The 17,032-nt window shown below is 36.8% G+C and overlaps 1 protein-coding gene across 6 annotated transcripts in view; it reads right to left on the bottom strand.

Moving 5' to 3' along the window:
* Positions 1-540: 540 nt before the first annotated feature.
* LOC127676260 (ubiquitin-conjugating enzyme E2 G1-like) overlaps positions 541-17,032 on the bottom strand; it is a 122,089-nt gene continuing 105,597 nt past the window's right edge. For 2 of the 6 annotated variants that reach the window (XR_007975809.1, XR_007975811.1), the window contains 3 exons: positions 10,755-10,857; positions 3,575-3,679; positions 571-743 (listed from right to left, as the gene is read on the bottom strand). Coding sequence is in view for 2 of the 6 variants with exons in the window: in XM_052172147.1 (XP_052028107.1) it covers positions 593-743; positions 10,755-10,857 (254 nt within the window). In the remaining 4 variants the exon portion in view is untranslated. Of the gene's footprint in view, positions 744-3,574; positions 3,680-10,754; positions 10,858-17,032 lie in introns of all 6 variants that reach the window. The other 4 variants (XR_007975810.1, XR_007975808.1, XM_052172147.1 and 1 more) reach the window with 4 other exon arrangements.

Raw genomic sequence — 17,032 nt, 5'->3', positions numbered from 1 at the left:
TAACTTTTAGCCATAACTTTTTAGCTAACATAAATAATTCTGCAATCTATAAGATTTTGGGATACACCTTTACAACTTTCTTTGTTATATAGCTAGAAGAGTACATGTTTGCATCATCACCACATACATTTTATGCAATTTTGAAGTGCAAATCTAAGATTTTGTGCATGCTAGGTAAACATTCCCAGAGTGTGGTAGCGGCTCTTGCCTGTAAGCCGACCAATTGGCAACTTAAGACACAAAGATTACCAAAAGTTCAAGGCAAACTTTAGCTACATAGTGAGGTCCATGTTGATCTGGAACTCAAGCCTGCTACTCCTCATCTCCAAACAAAGCAGAAAACTAAGGAAAAAGAAAGAAAAGGGAAGGAAGGAAAGGAAGGAAGGAAGGAAGGAAGGAAGGAAGGGAAGGGAAGGGAAGGGAAGGGAAGGGAAGGGAAGGGAAGGAAGGAAGGAAGGAAGGAAGGAAGGAAGGAAGGAAGGAAGGAAGGAAAGAACCTAAGAACCTTTGTATTTAGAGTCAATTACAAGACCATATGCACAAAAAAACCATAAAATCACTTAGCACTTTTACTGAGATAGTTGTGAAATCTTTAGTGACAGATCATTAAACTTGCAAATGTGAAAATAAAATTAGAAAACTTACCATTTGGGGGCCAAATATCTGTAATGAATTTCATTTTAGGAGGCCGGAGGGGATAATCTTTTGGGAAAATGAGATAAGCCTTAAAAACACCACCTTCACTGAAAAAATAAAAGAAAAACCAGGTTCATGAATTTATGTTATTCTTTATAAGTACTCAATCAGACAAATAAAAGGGTACAGATGATAAGCCAACAAAAAAGGTAGACAAAAATACTAGTTTCCTAAATACAAATACACAATTTAATAAACTACTATAAGTTCTGCTTTCCTAAACTCTCAGATAATTAGTAAAACTAAAAGGAACACTTGGAAACAGAGGTGTCCAGATCAGATTATTGGTGATATGGTAAAAGTCTTTTCAGTATATGTCTTCAAATGAAATTCAGGAAGTTTAATCTTGTCTACATGATTCAATTTGCTGAATTTTCTATATTGGTTTCAAATAATCTTTCTTCTATGCTCTGGTCATACCCAGACCTCTTTCTCATCTTAAAGTTTAGGCATATATTTTGTGATTTCCCTTTCTGATATCAGATTGCCATACTTCTATTTATCTCGCTTGTTCATTTCATCATATATTAAAACTTCATTAGAAGGACAGTAATAAATAAAAACGTCTCCCAGAGAGGTTTTATACTACTAACTTTCCAGAATGGAAATGCTGCAATATTGATACTCTGTCTGTACTATCTAATGTACTACCCAGTAACACTCTGAAAATGGCTTGTGTCTTGGTTAGTTTTTATTATCTACTTGACCCTAGAACCACCTGAAAGGAGAACACTTCCATTAAAGAATTTTCTGGGTCATATTTGCCTATGATAATGTCTGTGAAAGATTGTCATGACTGATGACTGACATGGGAGGACCCAGTCCACTGTGAATAGCAATCCCTGAGCAGATGAATTATGTGAATGCTAACTGGAGACTACAGAAATTATTCAATTGTTAAGAGTACTTATTCTTGCAGAGGATATAGGTTTGATTCCCAGCACCCAAATGGCAACTCACAAGTAACTGTCCATACAGCTAGAAGAAATCAAGCCAGCCTTAGGAAGCAAAAATGACTAAATGGTGATATTCACATGGAATTCTAGCACCTGATATCTAGCTCAAGGTCATCCTGGGCTACACAGCAAGACCCAATCTCTAAAAGGTGTGTATTAGACTGATAAGATGGTTCAGGAAATAAAGGCACTTGATACACAAGCCTGACACCTGAGCTCTGTCACCAAAACCTACTTAAAGATGGATGGAAAGAACAAACTCTACAAATTTGTCACCTGGCCTCTTTATCTATGCTGTGGAGCACATACCCACATACACATTATGCACGCTCACACTAATAAGTAATTTTTAAAAGATGGGGACAGATGTTTGTACACTGACATAAAAATAGAAACACAGCTGTGGTCACAGCCAAGTGGTTAAGGCAATAGACTAGAAATCCCTTCTCCAAGCACAGGTTCCAATCCTGCTGACTATTTGCTGGTCTGTTTAGCCCATGTGTAATGTTAACACTCAACAGAATGCTGTTCTTCATCCTTCAAGTTTGGGAGAAGTCTCTAGTCACTGTGGTTATGAGCTTGGAGGATTGTAGTGCGGGATTATGAATAGAGATATTGCTATATATGTATACTAAAAAAAAAGTGAGGGGCTGGAGAGATGGTTCAGCAGTTCGAGCACTCATTGATTGCTCTTCCAGAGGTCCTGAGTTCAATTCCACATGGTGGTTCACAACCATCTGTAATGGGATCTGATGTCCTCTGATATATGTGAAAATAGCTACAGTGCATTCATAAACATAAATTAATCTTTAAAAAGAATATAGGAAAGAAAAAATGGCAGAGATCCTATCTCAAAAGAAAAAAGCCAGGCTCTGAGTTGGAAGCCAGCCTGGTTTCCAGAGTGAGTTCCAGGACAGCCAAAGATACATAGTGAAACCCTGTCTCAAAAACAAAATCAAATGGTGATGATGATGATGATGATGATGATGACAGCAATAATAACAATAAGAACAACACGTTACATGTAACAGTTATCAACTGTAGGATATAAGACATGGGATCCTTTTAATGTGCTTTACACATTTCAGTACAGATTGAAATTTTAATTATAAATACTGGATTTTATTACTTTTTTCTGCTTAAAAAATGTTTGAGATTATTTAGCAGTTGAGGGAACTAGCTGATATTCCAGAAAACCAGGGTTTAATTCCCAACACACACAGAGACAAGCATCTGTAACTCTAATTCCAAGGCTATCAGCCGCCCTCTTCTGGACTCCATAGGCACTGCATGCACAGGGTAAACATTAAAGGGGACGTGGGGAGCTAGGGAGTGCTATTAATATCAAATATTTCCAAATAGTAAGGAGGTAAGCTGAGGGCTCAGAGTCTGAAAAGAAAATCACACTTGATGAAAACAGTAAGAAAAAGTTCATAAAAGATTAAATGGAAAAATGGTAAAGCGCACAATGAAGGGGATAATTTGGTGAAAAAATTAACATTTATATATGGAGAGTCTGTGTGGTTGTGCATGCTTGGCAACTCAAGGTGATTCTCATAAGTTCAAGGCCAGCCTAGTCAAATAATAAAGACCATATCAGCCTGAGAAAGATCTTTTCTCTTGATTTTAAGGGTGGGGGATTAAAAGAGGGTGGTACATAATACAAATAAAGGTCTCTAAAAAAGGAATAAAACTAGTTTCTGAGGCAATGGGAGGAGACTAGCAGAAAGACAACTAGGAACAGAGGTCCTCTAATATATAGCAAGGTACTGAAGGCTAGTCTTGGATACATGAGACCCGGCCTCCAAATAATAAGTCATCAGAAATTAGCTAGAAGTGAAAAAAATAAAATAAAGCTAGTATAAAGCATAACCATGAAAAAGGAACGATGTAAGGCTGGAGGAATGACACAGAGCACTTACTACTCTTGCAAAGGCTCAGTTCTCAGCATCTGCATGTGGCAGCTCACAGCTGCCTGGTCCTCCAATTTCAGGGATCCAGTGCCTTCTTCAGGCCTCCAGGGGCACCTGCACCCATGTGATGTTTATATTACTCATTCAGACACATGAACACAATCTTTTTAGTTTTTTTAAAAGCTGTTTTTTTCCCATGGAGGGATGAACATAAAATGTAGCACAGATATCAAGGATTAAAAAGAAAGTAATTAGTCTTAAAAATAAGCATTTTAAAATTAGAGTAGAAAATAAGTAGACAGACAGAATTTGAGAAAGCTAGAAATCCATAAAAGAGCCAAGAATATATGTAAAGGGGTATTAGAAAAGTCTCTACAAAATATCTGCACCTCATTTCTCCCAGGTCACTTCATTTTGGTTGATTTAATTCATTCAAAAGCTTCACAATATCTGAGTGGAATTCTCATGCTAAAAAGTAGCTACTGCCCCTCTAAATTGTGTAATTAAATAATTAATTGTCAAATTTACTTAATAGTGTTGCCCTAAAAAATTTTAAGGCAGATGTTTTTCTAATAATTACGCTAGTTCTCAAATGTTTTTTTTTTTAAATGGATTCACTTATCATCTACTTTACCTAAGGATCATCTACCTGTGCCTCTCCTACCTCACTTTACCCACTCCCCAAAAAAACCACCTTACATAAATAAATAAATAAATAAATAAATAAAATAATTAATAAATTAAAAAATTAAAAAAACCCACCTGGCTTAGTGGCAGCCAATTTGTGAGTATACAAACTTTCAGTGTCAAGTTAGGACAGAGGAACTAAAAAACTCATAGGTAAAAATCACAAAGTAGACAGACAGACTGTATTTATTATTGTTCACACATAAAAAGATTTGACTATGGGGAAGAAAAAAGACATTGAAGTAGCAGTGAAGTAAAAATATTTCTCCATGAAGAAAGTATTGGTAGAAAGTATTGGAACAATTAACATGATGTTAAGGAATTATATAACCAACTCCTGAACATTTGAAAACCAAGGTCATATTTCTGGCACAAAACCTCCTTTTGTTATTTTTGTAAATTAAATCACAAAAGTCTTAACTGGGTATGGCACATGCCTATAATCTAGCATTGGAAAGTATGAGGCAGAAGGCCTACTGAATTTAAAGTAACCCAAACTACATATCAAGACCCCCTTTTCAATTAAAAACAAAAACAAAAACAAAAACAAAAAACTCTATTTTGGGGTTCAGAATCTGTCAGTGGTCCAGCACTTGCCTAAAGAGCTTGGTCCTTTCTTTCCAAACGTGATACACATAAGAAAAGTTACTTGGAGGAAGCGGTTTGGGTCAAGATAGGGTTTCTCTCTGTAGCACTGACTGTCCTAGAATTCTCTCTATAGACTAGGCTGGCCTCAAATTCAAAGATCAGCTTGTCTCTGCCTCCCAAATGCTGGGATTAAAGCCATGCACCAGCAAACCTGGCTAAGAAAATCTATTCTTGGCAGCACTAGAAAAATTCAATATTGGATACAGATTTAAAAAAAATTATGCTAGGTGAAGATGGGTAAAATAACTACATGTCTTAGAGCTTTACTACTGTGAACAGATACCACGACCAAGGCAAGTCTTATAAAAGGCAATATTTCATTGGGGTTGGCTTACAGTTTAGAGGTTAGTCCATTGTCATCAAAGCAGGAATCCAGATACTCACTGGTACAGGAGAAGCTGAGAGTTACATATCTTCATCTGAAGGCAGCTAGTAGGGCTGACTTCGAGGCAGCTAGGGTGAGGGTCTTAAGCTCACACCCACAGTGACACACCTATTCCAACAAGGCCACACCTCCTAATAGTGCCACTGCTTGGAACAAGCATATAAGCCATCACACTACATAAATACTCAGTAACTATCAATCTTTTTGTTTTGTTTTTCAAGATGTTTCTCTCTGTAACAGCCATGGCAACTATCAGTCTTAAAGTAACACTTAAATGTACTAGGCACTGATTACACAGACTGTAAATAGTGTGGAGTGTCCTTTAGTAATTAAGTGAAGGTTAGTTATACTATCACAAAACAGCATACCATATTTTTACAGAATTTTGGCATAACACTTTCTCTGAGTTAACACCTCAGACCACTATCACTGAGATTTAAATACCACTCAAATCCATGCCAACTTATTTTCAATCAGTCTATCCTCTTCACATTATTGAAATAACTACAAGATCACTTTCTTGCACTTAAGTCAATAAGTGCTTTTTAAGAACATACTATAAAGTACTTAGAATTAACAGCCTTGTAAATGTCATTTAAGTCTGTCTGCTTTTCCTTGTCTTCTTTAGCTTTTTTTTTATTCGATATATTTTTTACTTCCATTCCAAATGATTTCCCCTTTTCTGGCTCCCCACTCCCCGAAAGTCCCATAAGCCCTCTTCCCTCCCCCTGTTCCCCCATCCACCCCTTCCTTTAAGGTTTATTTATTTTATATATGAGTACATTGCAGCTATCTTCAGACACACAAGAAAAGAGCATCAAATCCCATTAACGATGGTTGTGAACCACCATGTAGTTGCTGGGAATTGAACTCAGGACCTCTGGAAGAGCAGTCAGTGCTCTTAACTGCTGAGCCATCTCTCCAGCCTTTTATCTTTCTTTTGTAAGCACACTTCCCTAACACAGTAGTTCTTAACCTTCCTAATGTTGCAATCCTCATGTTGTGGCAACCTCCAACAATAAAATAATTTTTTGCTGCTACTTCATGACTGTAATTTTGCTTTTGTTATGAATCATAAATGTAAATATGATATGCAGGATGGTATCTGATATGACCTCTATGAAAGGTCATATCAACCACCACAAGGGGTTGTGCCTCACAGGTTGAGAGCCACTGCCTTACCACTTGGCCCTTTCCCCAACATTTTGTGCTTCCTTACTCTTTTTCTAAGCTCCCTCCCACCCTCCACCACAGCCATGTAAACTAACCTCTTATGTGGACAGTTTAAATGGCAGGGTCTTCTCCTTCTCTCCTCCATTGTCCTCCACTAAGAAGCTATTAAGATTTAGTTTGCCAGATCTCGGGTTTTTCTTTCAAACTCTAATAAAATTGTCCTAGTACCTATCTCCCCCAACAAGTAACATTTTAAAAAGCTTCCATTTATAAAGTCTTTCCCTGTCCTTTGTCCTGACACCTTTCTAGCTATTTTCTCAGGACCTGTCCCAGGCACACGTTCTCTTCTTCCCTAAACAAAAGTTACAGATTTCAGAAAAGCACTGGATGAAGTGGCCAGTGTCTCATTAGTACATTCAAAGTTGCCAAAAACATGTCTGCTATTCACATTACAAACCAACAGCCAACACTTTTAGAAACATACAGTGAGAAATACATTTTATAACCCACAACCAGAGTTGAATAGATGGCAGATGGTTCAGCAGTTAACAGCATTGATCTGTTTGAGGAGTCAGGTGGCTCACAACCACTACAAGCACAGTTCCAACGAGATCTTACAAGTTCAACCTCTGAGAAGCAACTCCACTCACATACACATACCTACACAGAGACCTGTATATGTACTGGGTTGGCTTGATATTGCTTGTATTCTAGTGCTAATACTGGTTCCTCAAGACCAGTATTAGCATTGCTCCAAAGATCAGAGAGTCCTAAAGTAGAGTCAATTGGTGCTATGTGACCTTGGCCCCAAGTTATTTCTGATTGGTAAATAAAGATGCTCACAGCCTGCAGACATAGGCAGGGATTGGGATTCCAGGGCTGGAGGTCAGAGGAAAACCTTGAGAAAGGGAAAGAAGGAAGTGAATGGAGGAGAAGCTGCCACCAGTTAGATTAATCTTGAAGTAATGGCCATGTTGTATGGCCAGTTAGAGTTAAGTGCAACCCAGAAGAAACATGGCAAATTATATAATAGGACTATTGGCTGGGAAACAGAAATAATACTATAGAGGATAGATATCTCCCCAGCTCTTAATGCTGATTAAGGCTTATTACAAATACAAAGTTTGAGTGTGTCTTTTATCCAGGAACTGAATGATCAAAGGAGGGTAGAAACTCGGGATTGGGATTTAAAATTTCTACAACATGAGCACATAATTATAGATAATAAAAATAAGCTAGGCAGTAGTTATACATGCCTCTAATTCCTGCACTCAAGAGACAAAAGCCAGCAAATTTCTGAGTTTGAGGCCAACCTGGCCTCACACACGCGCGCGGGGAGGGGGCAGTAAAATGGGGTGTTAATAAAAAGAATGAGCTGTTAACTAAAATGGTCTTACCATATGGACTTTATATGAGACAGGGTATCACTATGAGTCCTGCTGCCTGGTGCTGGGATTAAAAGTTTGCACCACATGCTCGAGTAGCTATCTTTTAAAAACCCAGAAGTGTGTGTGTTTGTTGATCAACTAATAATACTTGACACAAATGCATGTAAGGATAAAAAATTCAGTGAGCCCTTAAGAGTTGAAGCTTTAAGCCTGGATTCCTAAACAATGTTCCATAAGAACTTGGTTTAGGAGAATAATTCTCATTATTTTATAGCTACACTAAGGGTAAAGGAATCCTATCATCAGAATGTTCCTCTGTATCCCCTAGAGGTACTGTGCCTGGAGGGAAAAAAACCAAACACTATTTTAAACACAGAAGAATAAACATGAAGAACAGACCAGAACTGTGTTAGGATCATAGACCAGGTTACTTACATAGTATGATTTGCAAAATTTATAAAATTTACCTCAAATAACAATGTGATTGTGAGGGAGTTTTCTCTAAACTGGTTTGCGGTGGCTACTGGCAGCTATGAAAGAATCCTAATGCCATGCCATGACCAGATTCACCTAAATCAACTGGCAAAACTGATGGATGCAAATATATCAATTTTCAAAGAAACATATGTTGTTTTCAAAGAAACATATGAAGCCGGGCGGTGGTGGCGCAAGCTTTTAATCCCAGCACTTGGGAGGCAGAGGTAGGCGGATTTCTGAGTTCAAGGCCAGCCTGGTCTACAGAGTGATTTCCAGGACAGCTAGGGCTACACAGAAAAACCTGTTTCAAAAAACCAAATCCAAAAACAAAAACAAAAACAAAACAGAAACATATGAGCAACAATGACTGCTAAAAACTATAACAAAGCATGAACCACCCTTTGCCCACTGTGTAAAACATGAACTCCCACATTGCTTTAACTTTTTCCTCTCTTTTTCCACCGTATTTTTGAGGGAGCTTCTTTCATTACTGCCAAATGTCTACTCCAAGATAACTGGGTTAATTCTCCTATTTCTATCTCTCATCTTGCAACAGGAGTGTTGGGATCACAAACACAGGCTACTACATTACACTTTTTTACATGGGTTCTGGGAATTGTCATCACATTTCTATAGCAAACATTTATTGAGTCATCTTCACCAGCCCTTCTTTTTATATATATCCACTTTTTGAATATATATATATATATATATATATATATATATATATATATATATATATATATACATACATATATATATTCAAACAGCTACTTGAGGGCTAGGGGGAAGGACTTACAAGAAGGAAGTGCAGTCCCAAAGAATTGCAGATGTAAAGATCTGTTATCATTCTCTAGCTCATTCGCCTCATTTTCAACAACTGGTAGTCAGTTAATAAGTTATTTTATGTCCTAACACTAAACTAACAAAATATAGTCTTATAAACTATACTCTGTGAAGACCAGGTTATAAAATTATTAAAATAGACCTTGAAAGTTCCCTCAAGTCGTAAAACACAGATATACAGAATACATTCTATGTAAAAATCTCAGGGCCAGAGAGATGTCTCATTAGTTAAGAGTACTGGCTGTTCTTCCAGAGGCCCTAGGTTCAATTCCCAGCACCTATTGGTGGACAGGTCACAGCCATCTATAAGTACAGTTCTAGAGGTTCCCATGCCATCCACCTCCTCAGATACCAGACAAACACAGTGAATATATCTGCATGCAAAACACCATACACATAGATATTAATTGATTTAATTACATAAAAAGGAGCTGTTTTTAAAAAGAAAAAAATTGCAATCTTATTCTTTAATAAATAAGGCATTAAGAACAGTAAAACTGGGGCTGGAGAGGTAGCTAAGCAGTTAAGAGCACTGGCTGCTCTTCCAGGGGACCTGGGTTCAAGTCCCAGAACCCACATGGCAGCTCACACTTGTCTATAATTCCAGTTGCAGGAGATCAAACACCCTCACATAGACCTACATGAAGTCAAAACACTAATGAACATAAAAGAAAAATAAATTATTTTTAAAAAGTAGTGTTAAAAAAATAGTAAAACTGTCATCCTTAATTATGGTGTTTTCCTTTCCTTTGGGGTCAAGGCATGGTAAACATGAGAAGGAAAATCATTTCCATAGGGAATTGAACCTAGGACCTCAGTACTCTTAACTACTGAGAAATTTCTCTAAATTGCATAGGACTTTTTTCTCTTTTGGCTGGAGCAATGGCTCAGAGGTTAAGAGCCTCTAAAGGATTTGAATTTGATCTTAATACTCATATCAAACAGTTTACAATCAGGTGTTACTCCAGCTCCAGGGGATCCAACAGCTATGGCCTCCTAGTGCACCTTCATTCACATGAACATAATCTCACAGAAGCACACATAAATATATAATTAGAGATGAAATTTTCTCTTCTCCTCCAAGCTTACAAAAATTAATATCCTAAATTATAGAAGGGGTGTGTGTGTGTGTGTGTGTGTGTGTGTGTGTAAATTATTTACAGTCAGGCAATAGTAGCACATAGCACACATCTTAAATCCCAGGATTCAGGGGGCAGAACCACGCAGATCTCTGATTCTGAGGTTAATCTGGTCTACAGAGAAAGTTCCAGGACAGCCAGGGCTACACAGAAAAACCCTGTGTGTGTGTGTGGGGGGGGTTACATATAACCTCACTAGAAAAAGCTTTTCATAGCATATTTATTCCAGCAGCAACATAGCTTAAATTTCTGAAGCTATCTTTTTAAAAACATGTTTTAGACATTAGAGCTTCAAGCATAACCCAAAGGCTCTACACATGATCACATTGAAATGATACTCGATATAACCATTTTGCTTGCTACTTTAGAATTTTTTTCAATTTTCAAAATTAAGTTTTAATTTTAGTTGAAGGAGTGAAGATGTCAGTCAGTTCCAGTATACTTACTAAAGTGTATCTGGAGGACCAATAATAAGGGCTTCCCAACGATAGAGATCATTGTCGTCTATTAAACCTGCTGAAAAGCCTCCCACTGGATTTTTGTTGAGTTCTGTGGAAAAAGAAAATTTCAATAAAAACTTTAAAACAGTTTTTCTCCAACAGGTAAAGTATGACCATAAATAAGCTATAAACTATGAAAACTATTAAAATGCTGCTTCATAACTATAACATTTCCATACAACAAGGAAGCCATGGGTATATTAACCTATCCAGATGGAATTGTTTTGTCTTCCTACATCTACCTTGGGATTCAACCAAAGCTCTTAGCATTCTGGGTAGGTTTTATGAGAGGCAATCAAAATGCAAATAAGGCTGATTCTCACAAGAGATTTTAGTTGAAAGAAAATCAAAAGTCAAATCAAATCAGAAATGGCAAGTTTTCTATAGCCTTTAAGACTAATTCTTAAAAAACAACCAAAAGCACTTTTACGTCAGAATTGCCGAGTGTTTTCAACTCTTACTTACATTAACATCTGTCTGATTGCCATGATGCCTTGAGGTACATTCAACTATGCAACAGGAATAGCTTTCTAAGAATAGCTGGTGCCTACAGAAATAGTGATGGTATCATAAGATTCTTCTCTTCTAAACAGTGTTCTGCCATGAAGAATAGATGATGAGGGCAGAAAATTAAGAATCGAGACAAGGAACTAGTAAGGTAGAAAAACAAAGGCCAACAAAGGATCATCAAACAACAGGTTAGGAAGAGTATAACCTTAAGAGTTTACAGAGATGGACGTAATAAAATAAGGATGCCTTTGTAATGGGCAGATCGCATGAGTTTTTCAAATAGCCTTAAGTAAGTGTAACTGACATTAGAGGTATTCTATATATACCTATAGGTATATATAATAGGTATACTATATAATTTGATAATTTTAATATACTTTCATCTTTGAAGGCAGGATAAGAATCATGATAGTAAGTATACACAACAATCACCAGAAAAGTTATTATTTTGTCAAGAGAGCTGAGGACTGACTGATTCAAACTGGGCAGTGAGTAAGGACAAAACATGTTTAAGAGCAGTTCAGAAAGGACTTGCCAGAAATCTAAATGAGTGCATGATTCTCATACAGTACTTGCCCATCATCAAGATGAGCCATCTAATCATGAAAGCAAATATAATACAACACAGAGTACTATAAAATGCCAAACAGTGTGCTGGTAACTATGGAAGCACTAACTCCATAACTTTGAGCAATCAAAGGTGGTTTTAGTTCAACAATTACAACTTCATATAGGGCTATTAGGTCCATCTTCATTTGTCAATCTACTGGAATTTGAAATTACTTGGGAGACACACCTCTTGTGCATGTCTGAGGGTGCTTCTAAAACAGTTTAATTTGGAATGTGGTTGGAACTATTCTAAAAGGATTGTGAAACAGAATACAAGACTCATACCCACTCCCATCATTTTACTGCTGTCACATTGCAGCTATCATACCTTACCAAGCATGACGAACTAAATAATTGATGAACCATAAACAATTTTTCCTAAAGCTGTTTTGATCAATTATTTTGTCCAACTAACAATAAAGTAATTAATGTACATCACAACATGCAGACAACAACAACAAAATGGTAAAAATAAAGAATTAAATTGTATTTTAACACAAAGAACTTCTTTTCTTGGATTTTGAACACAGATTTTATAAATCTAATAAGCAAAGCAAACAGATAAAATCTGTATTTTAAAATACCATTAAGATATGATTTGCATTTTAAACTTATTATGTTTATAATCATATACCTTTCACTGAATCCCAACTATGTTGCTAGCTACTAAAAAAGAATACACATACACACTTTAGTGTTGATGGGAATGGTTCCTTTGAGGTCTAGCTCAAGAACTACCCTCCTATCTTTGAAACCTTTTTAAAAATAATTTATTAAATAATCTTGACTTCTGTTAAAAATCCTATTCATTATAGTTGCAGCCTGTATTGTATTACCTAGCATTTGACTATCATGGGTTCATTGTTCCAGAAAAATATATAAGTAAGGACAATGTGAAATAGGTAACCTAAAAGTAGTACAAGGAATAGGGGTTAAAGAAGTACAAAAGAAGGGCATATAACAATCTTTAATAGCTTTAAAAAAAAAGGCAGGAAGAGCACCACAACTCTGAGGCCAGCCAAGTCTATATTGTGATGTCTAGTCTCAAAAGTTTAAAAAGGGGGAAGGGGGTGCAGCACAGAGGGACACACACATTTTATTCCAGAACATGGGAAGTAGAGGTGGGTTAAGTTGCAAAATGACCGTGACTAATAATGAGACCCTGCCTTGGAGGGAGAAAGGGAAAGAGAAAGACTTATAGAATATCTACAATGAAGAACTGGGCCTATACTGAACAAAGAGTCATAAATGAAACAAGACAAAATGGCAAAAACTGGAAAGTAAAGGCGTTTGTTAGCCATATTAAGTTTCAACTTCATACATGGAGCAATGATAACCCTTGGAAGAATTGGAATGTATTTGTTCTTAATACATTTTCAAAAAGTAGGGCGAGCTTGGGAGATTTAAATGTTCAAAAACCAGTTTTAGAAGTTGGATAGATAGCCGGGCGTGGTGGCGCACGCCTGTAATCCCAGCACTTGGGAGGCAGAGGCAGGTGGGTTTCTGAGTTCGAGGCCAGCCTGGTCTACAGAGTGAGTTACAGGACAGCCAGGACTACACAGAGAAACCCTGTCTCAAAAAACCAAAAAAAAAAAAAAAAAAAAAAAAAAGTTGGATAGATGGCTCAGAGCTTAAAAGATGATATACCAGGGAGCTTGAGAGATGGTTCGTTATTTAAGAGCACTGACTGCTCTTCCAGATGTCCTGAGTTCAATTCCCAGCAACCATATGGTGGCTCACAACCACCTATTATAGGATCCGATGCCCTCTTCTGGTATCTGAAGACAATTACATTGTACTCATATACATAAAATAAATAAATCTAAAAATAAAAGAAAAAGAAAGAAAGAAAGGAAAAGAGGAAAAGGAAAAAAGAAAAAGATGATATAGCAGTTGCAGAAAACTTGAGTTTGATTCCCAATACCCATATTAGGTGTAACTCCAGCTCTAGGGGAGACGATGCCATCTTCTGGCCTCAAATGCACAAACCCATATACAGACACAAATGTATACATAGTTAAAAAGAAAGCAGTCATTCTTTAAAAACCATGCTAGGCATGTTGGTACATACTTATAAATAACACAAACACTGAAGATACTTGATGAAGTGGTGAAATGGTTTTGAAACTAGAAAAGGTTAATGGTTGTATAATACTGTGAACATAGATATGTTTATCTACTATTATTTGTATATATGTTGTTTATTACATTTGAACATAGTATATCTCATCTTAGTTCTTAAAATGACACAAATGTATTAAAATAGGAAACACAAGATGAGATACTTGTTTGAAAGGGGGAAACTTACTTAATGTTAAATTTCTACAGCACATATATGTTGTATATGTTGGGAGAGGGGCTGTCTTTGCAGAGTTATAGACTGTACTTTGGACCTTGCATACACTAGGCAAGTCTTCTACCACTGAGAGACATCCTCAGAATATATCAGGGTTTTTGCCAGAGAGGAAAGCAGGAAAACAAAGAAGCTAATATGTTTAACAGAGTAAATAGCCAACAATGATAAGTTCACTCTTCTACAGCATGGAAACACTATCTCAATTAAGGCCATTGGGTTCAAAAAAGAGAGCCAAAACCGTCTTCAGCATAAGCAGTAAAGATAACTAGAACAACACTAACAAGGTTAAGGTGGAAAAGTGCAAGTGGAAATTGTTTCTCTAAGGTTTCGATAGATAGAAAAATTACAGTAGCCATAGCCACGAGCAAATGAAATTCATGCAATCAAGTAGTTTTATTTGGTTGATTTTTCAGGTTTTTGTTTTGTTTTGTTTTGTTTTTTTTTTAAGGCACGATTTTGTCTTAGTGGGCCTGAAATTTGTATGTAGACTGGCTGGCCTTACCCTTTAGCCTCTTTGCTAAGACTACAGACATATGACACTATAATGGTTGTGGTTATTGCTGCTGTTGTTTTAAATAGGATCTTCCCTTGCAGCCCAGGCTATAGAATCAGACCTCGCTCTGAGAAATAATCAACTAATTTGGGGCAGGGGGAGAGGCATGAATCCACAAAAACTAAGAGTAAGCATAATAGTGTATACTCTCTGATTTCAGCTTTTGGAGGGTGGGAAAAGAAGATCCTGTCAGACATGTCTCTAAAAAGATGAGAGCATATGAAAAGTGAACAAACATGAATTATTAGGATCAATACAAATTCATAAAGTGTTTTTTTAAAAACTAGACTTATACACCAGAAAAGGTTCAGGGAAACAGTCATCTCAGTATGATGAACATTCCTAGTATCCACAATATGGTCTTCTAATACAAATTTACAGCTAACAGTGAAGCAGGGTTTTGGGAAGAAATGACAGATTCTAAGTCTGAGGCATAAGGAAAAAATATGTTAGGCTCTTCTCAATACTCAATAAAATGTGTTAGGCTCTTCTCAATACTAAATAAAACAAAAGCTATCAGTTAGAAGCCCCACTGGCTAAAAATGTTATGAGTTGAGTATTAGTATGAATAATAACCGTGAAGGATAGACAAATGTATTTCAATACATGAGTAACTAACATACACACACAAAACCAACCAGCCATGGCTGTTATAATTAGGTGCTAGTAAACCATTTTGTCATTTTGATTTGGGTCTTATCCCACAGCTGGCTTAATGCCAGCACTCAGGAGGCAGAGGCAGACAGATATCTGTGAGATCAAGGCTAGCCTGGTGTATAGAATGTGTTCCAGGACAGCCAAAGCTACAGAGAAAAAAGGATGGGAGGGAGGGATATACTTCTTCAACCATGTAAAGAATCAATCTCAGGTCAGCAGGCTTGGTAACAACATCTTTTCCACAGAGCCATCTCATCATCCAATTCTTGGCCTACCCTGTGCAAGCAATACATTATTTTGAAAACCAAAGAAAGTAGAAGAACCTTGCACTCTATTATCAAATACTGAAATAATAATTATGTTATCAAATAACAGCTCTCTCTAAAAAACTCCAGTTATGCGATTGTTTATGGAGCCCCTGGGTATGGCTAAGTTGAACATGCCCAATTTTCTGAATTACTCAAACAAATTTAACTTTTCCTGATTCAAAAGACATAGCTTCTTCTTCCTCCTTTTCATCTTCCTACTTTAAGAAGCTGCAGAAATTTAAAGTTTGCCTTCTCTGGGTTTTTGGGTCTTGTTTTGCTTTTTTTCTTTTAAAGCAAGATTGTCCTCTGGCTTAAAAAATAAAAATACATTAAGCTGAAAAGTTTCAGAAATGTCACTTTATTACTTTTTCTACATTTTTTAAAATTTCTATGTAAAATGAATAAGCCAAATAAATCTTTAAAAGATAAAAGTCATTATTTTTGAGGTAATCTCATGTAGCAAAACTGAACCTGTTCAAAGCTCATAGTAAGAGTCAAATATAAAACGGGGCATGGTGGTGCACACCTGTAATCCTAGCACTTGGGAGGCAGAGGCAGGCGGATTTCTGAGTTCAAGGCCAGCCTGGTCTACAGCAGAGTGAGTTCCAGGACAACCAGGAAGAAACCTGTCTCAAAAAAACCAAAAACAAAACAAAACAAAACAAAACAAAACAAAACAAAAAAACCAAACAACAACAACAACAACAACAACAACAACAAAGAGTCAAATATAAAACACACAGAGAAACACGTTAAGAGAATCCCTGTTATGAATATAACTAATAGAAGCTACATGTGAGAAATTATAAGGACAAGACCTGGGATTGCAAGCAATTTTCTATAGAATCTAAACATTAAAGAGGTGAGAGATGTTTATGAGTTAACTGAATATATGAAATCTGACTAGATAACAGATATTAAGAAATATCTGCCAGGCAGTGGTGGCACATGCCTTTAATCTCAGCACTTGGGAGGCAGAGGTAAGTGAGCGAATTTCTGAGATCCAGGCCAGCTTAGTCTATATAACAAGTTCTAGGATAGCCAGGGCTATGCAGAAAAACCCTGTCTCAATAATAAACAAACAAACAAATAACAATGATGATAGTAATAATAAAAATAAACATTTTGGTTTTTTAGACAAGGTCTCACTGTCTGTCCCTAGATAGCCTGCTCTGCCTCCCTAGTGCCCCAGCACTAGGGTTAAAGGCAAAAACCATGACCCCAAACTTAG

This window comes from Apodemus sylvaticus, unplaced genomic scaffold (genome assembly GCF_947179515.1).
Source record: "Apodemus sylvaticus unplaced genomic scaffold, mApoSyl1.1 scaffold_290, whole genome shotgun sequence".
Lineage (NCBI taxonomy): Eukaryota > Metazoa > Chordata > Mammalia > Rodentia > Muridae > Apodemus > Apodemus sylvaticus.
The sequence above is the reverse complement of the archived record's forward strand: the minus strand, read 5'-3'. Positions and strand labels throughout refer to the sequence as shown.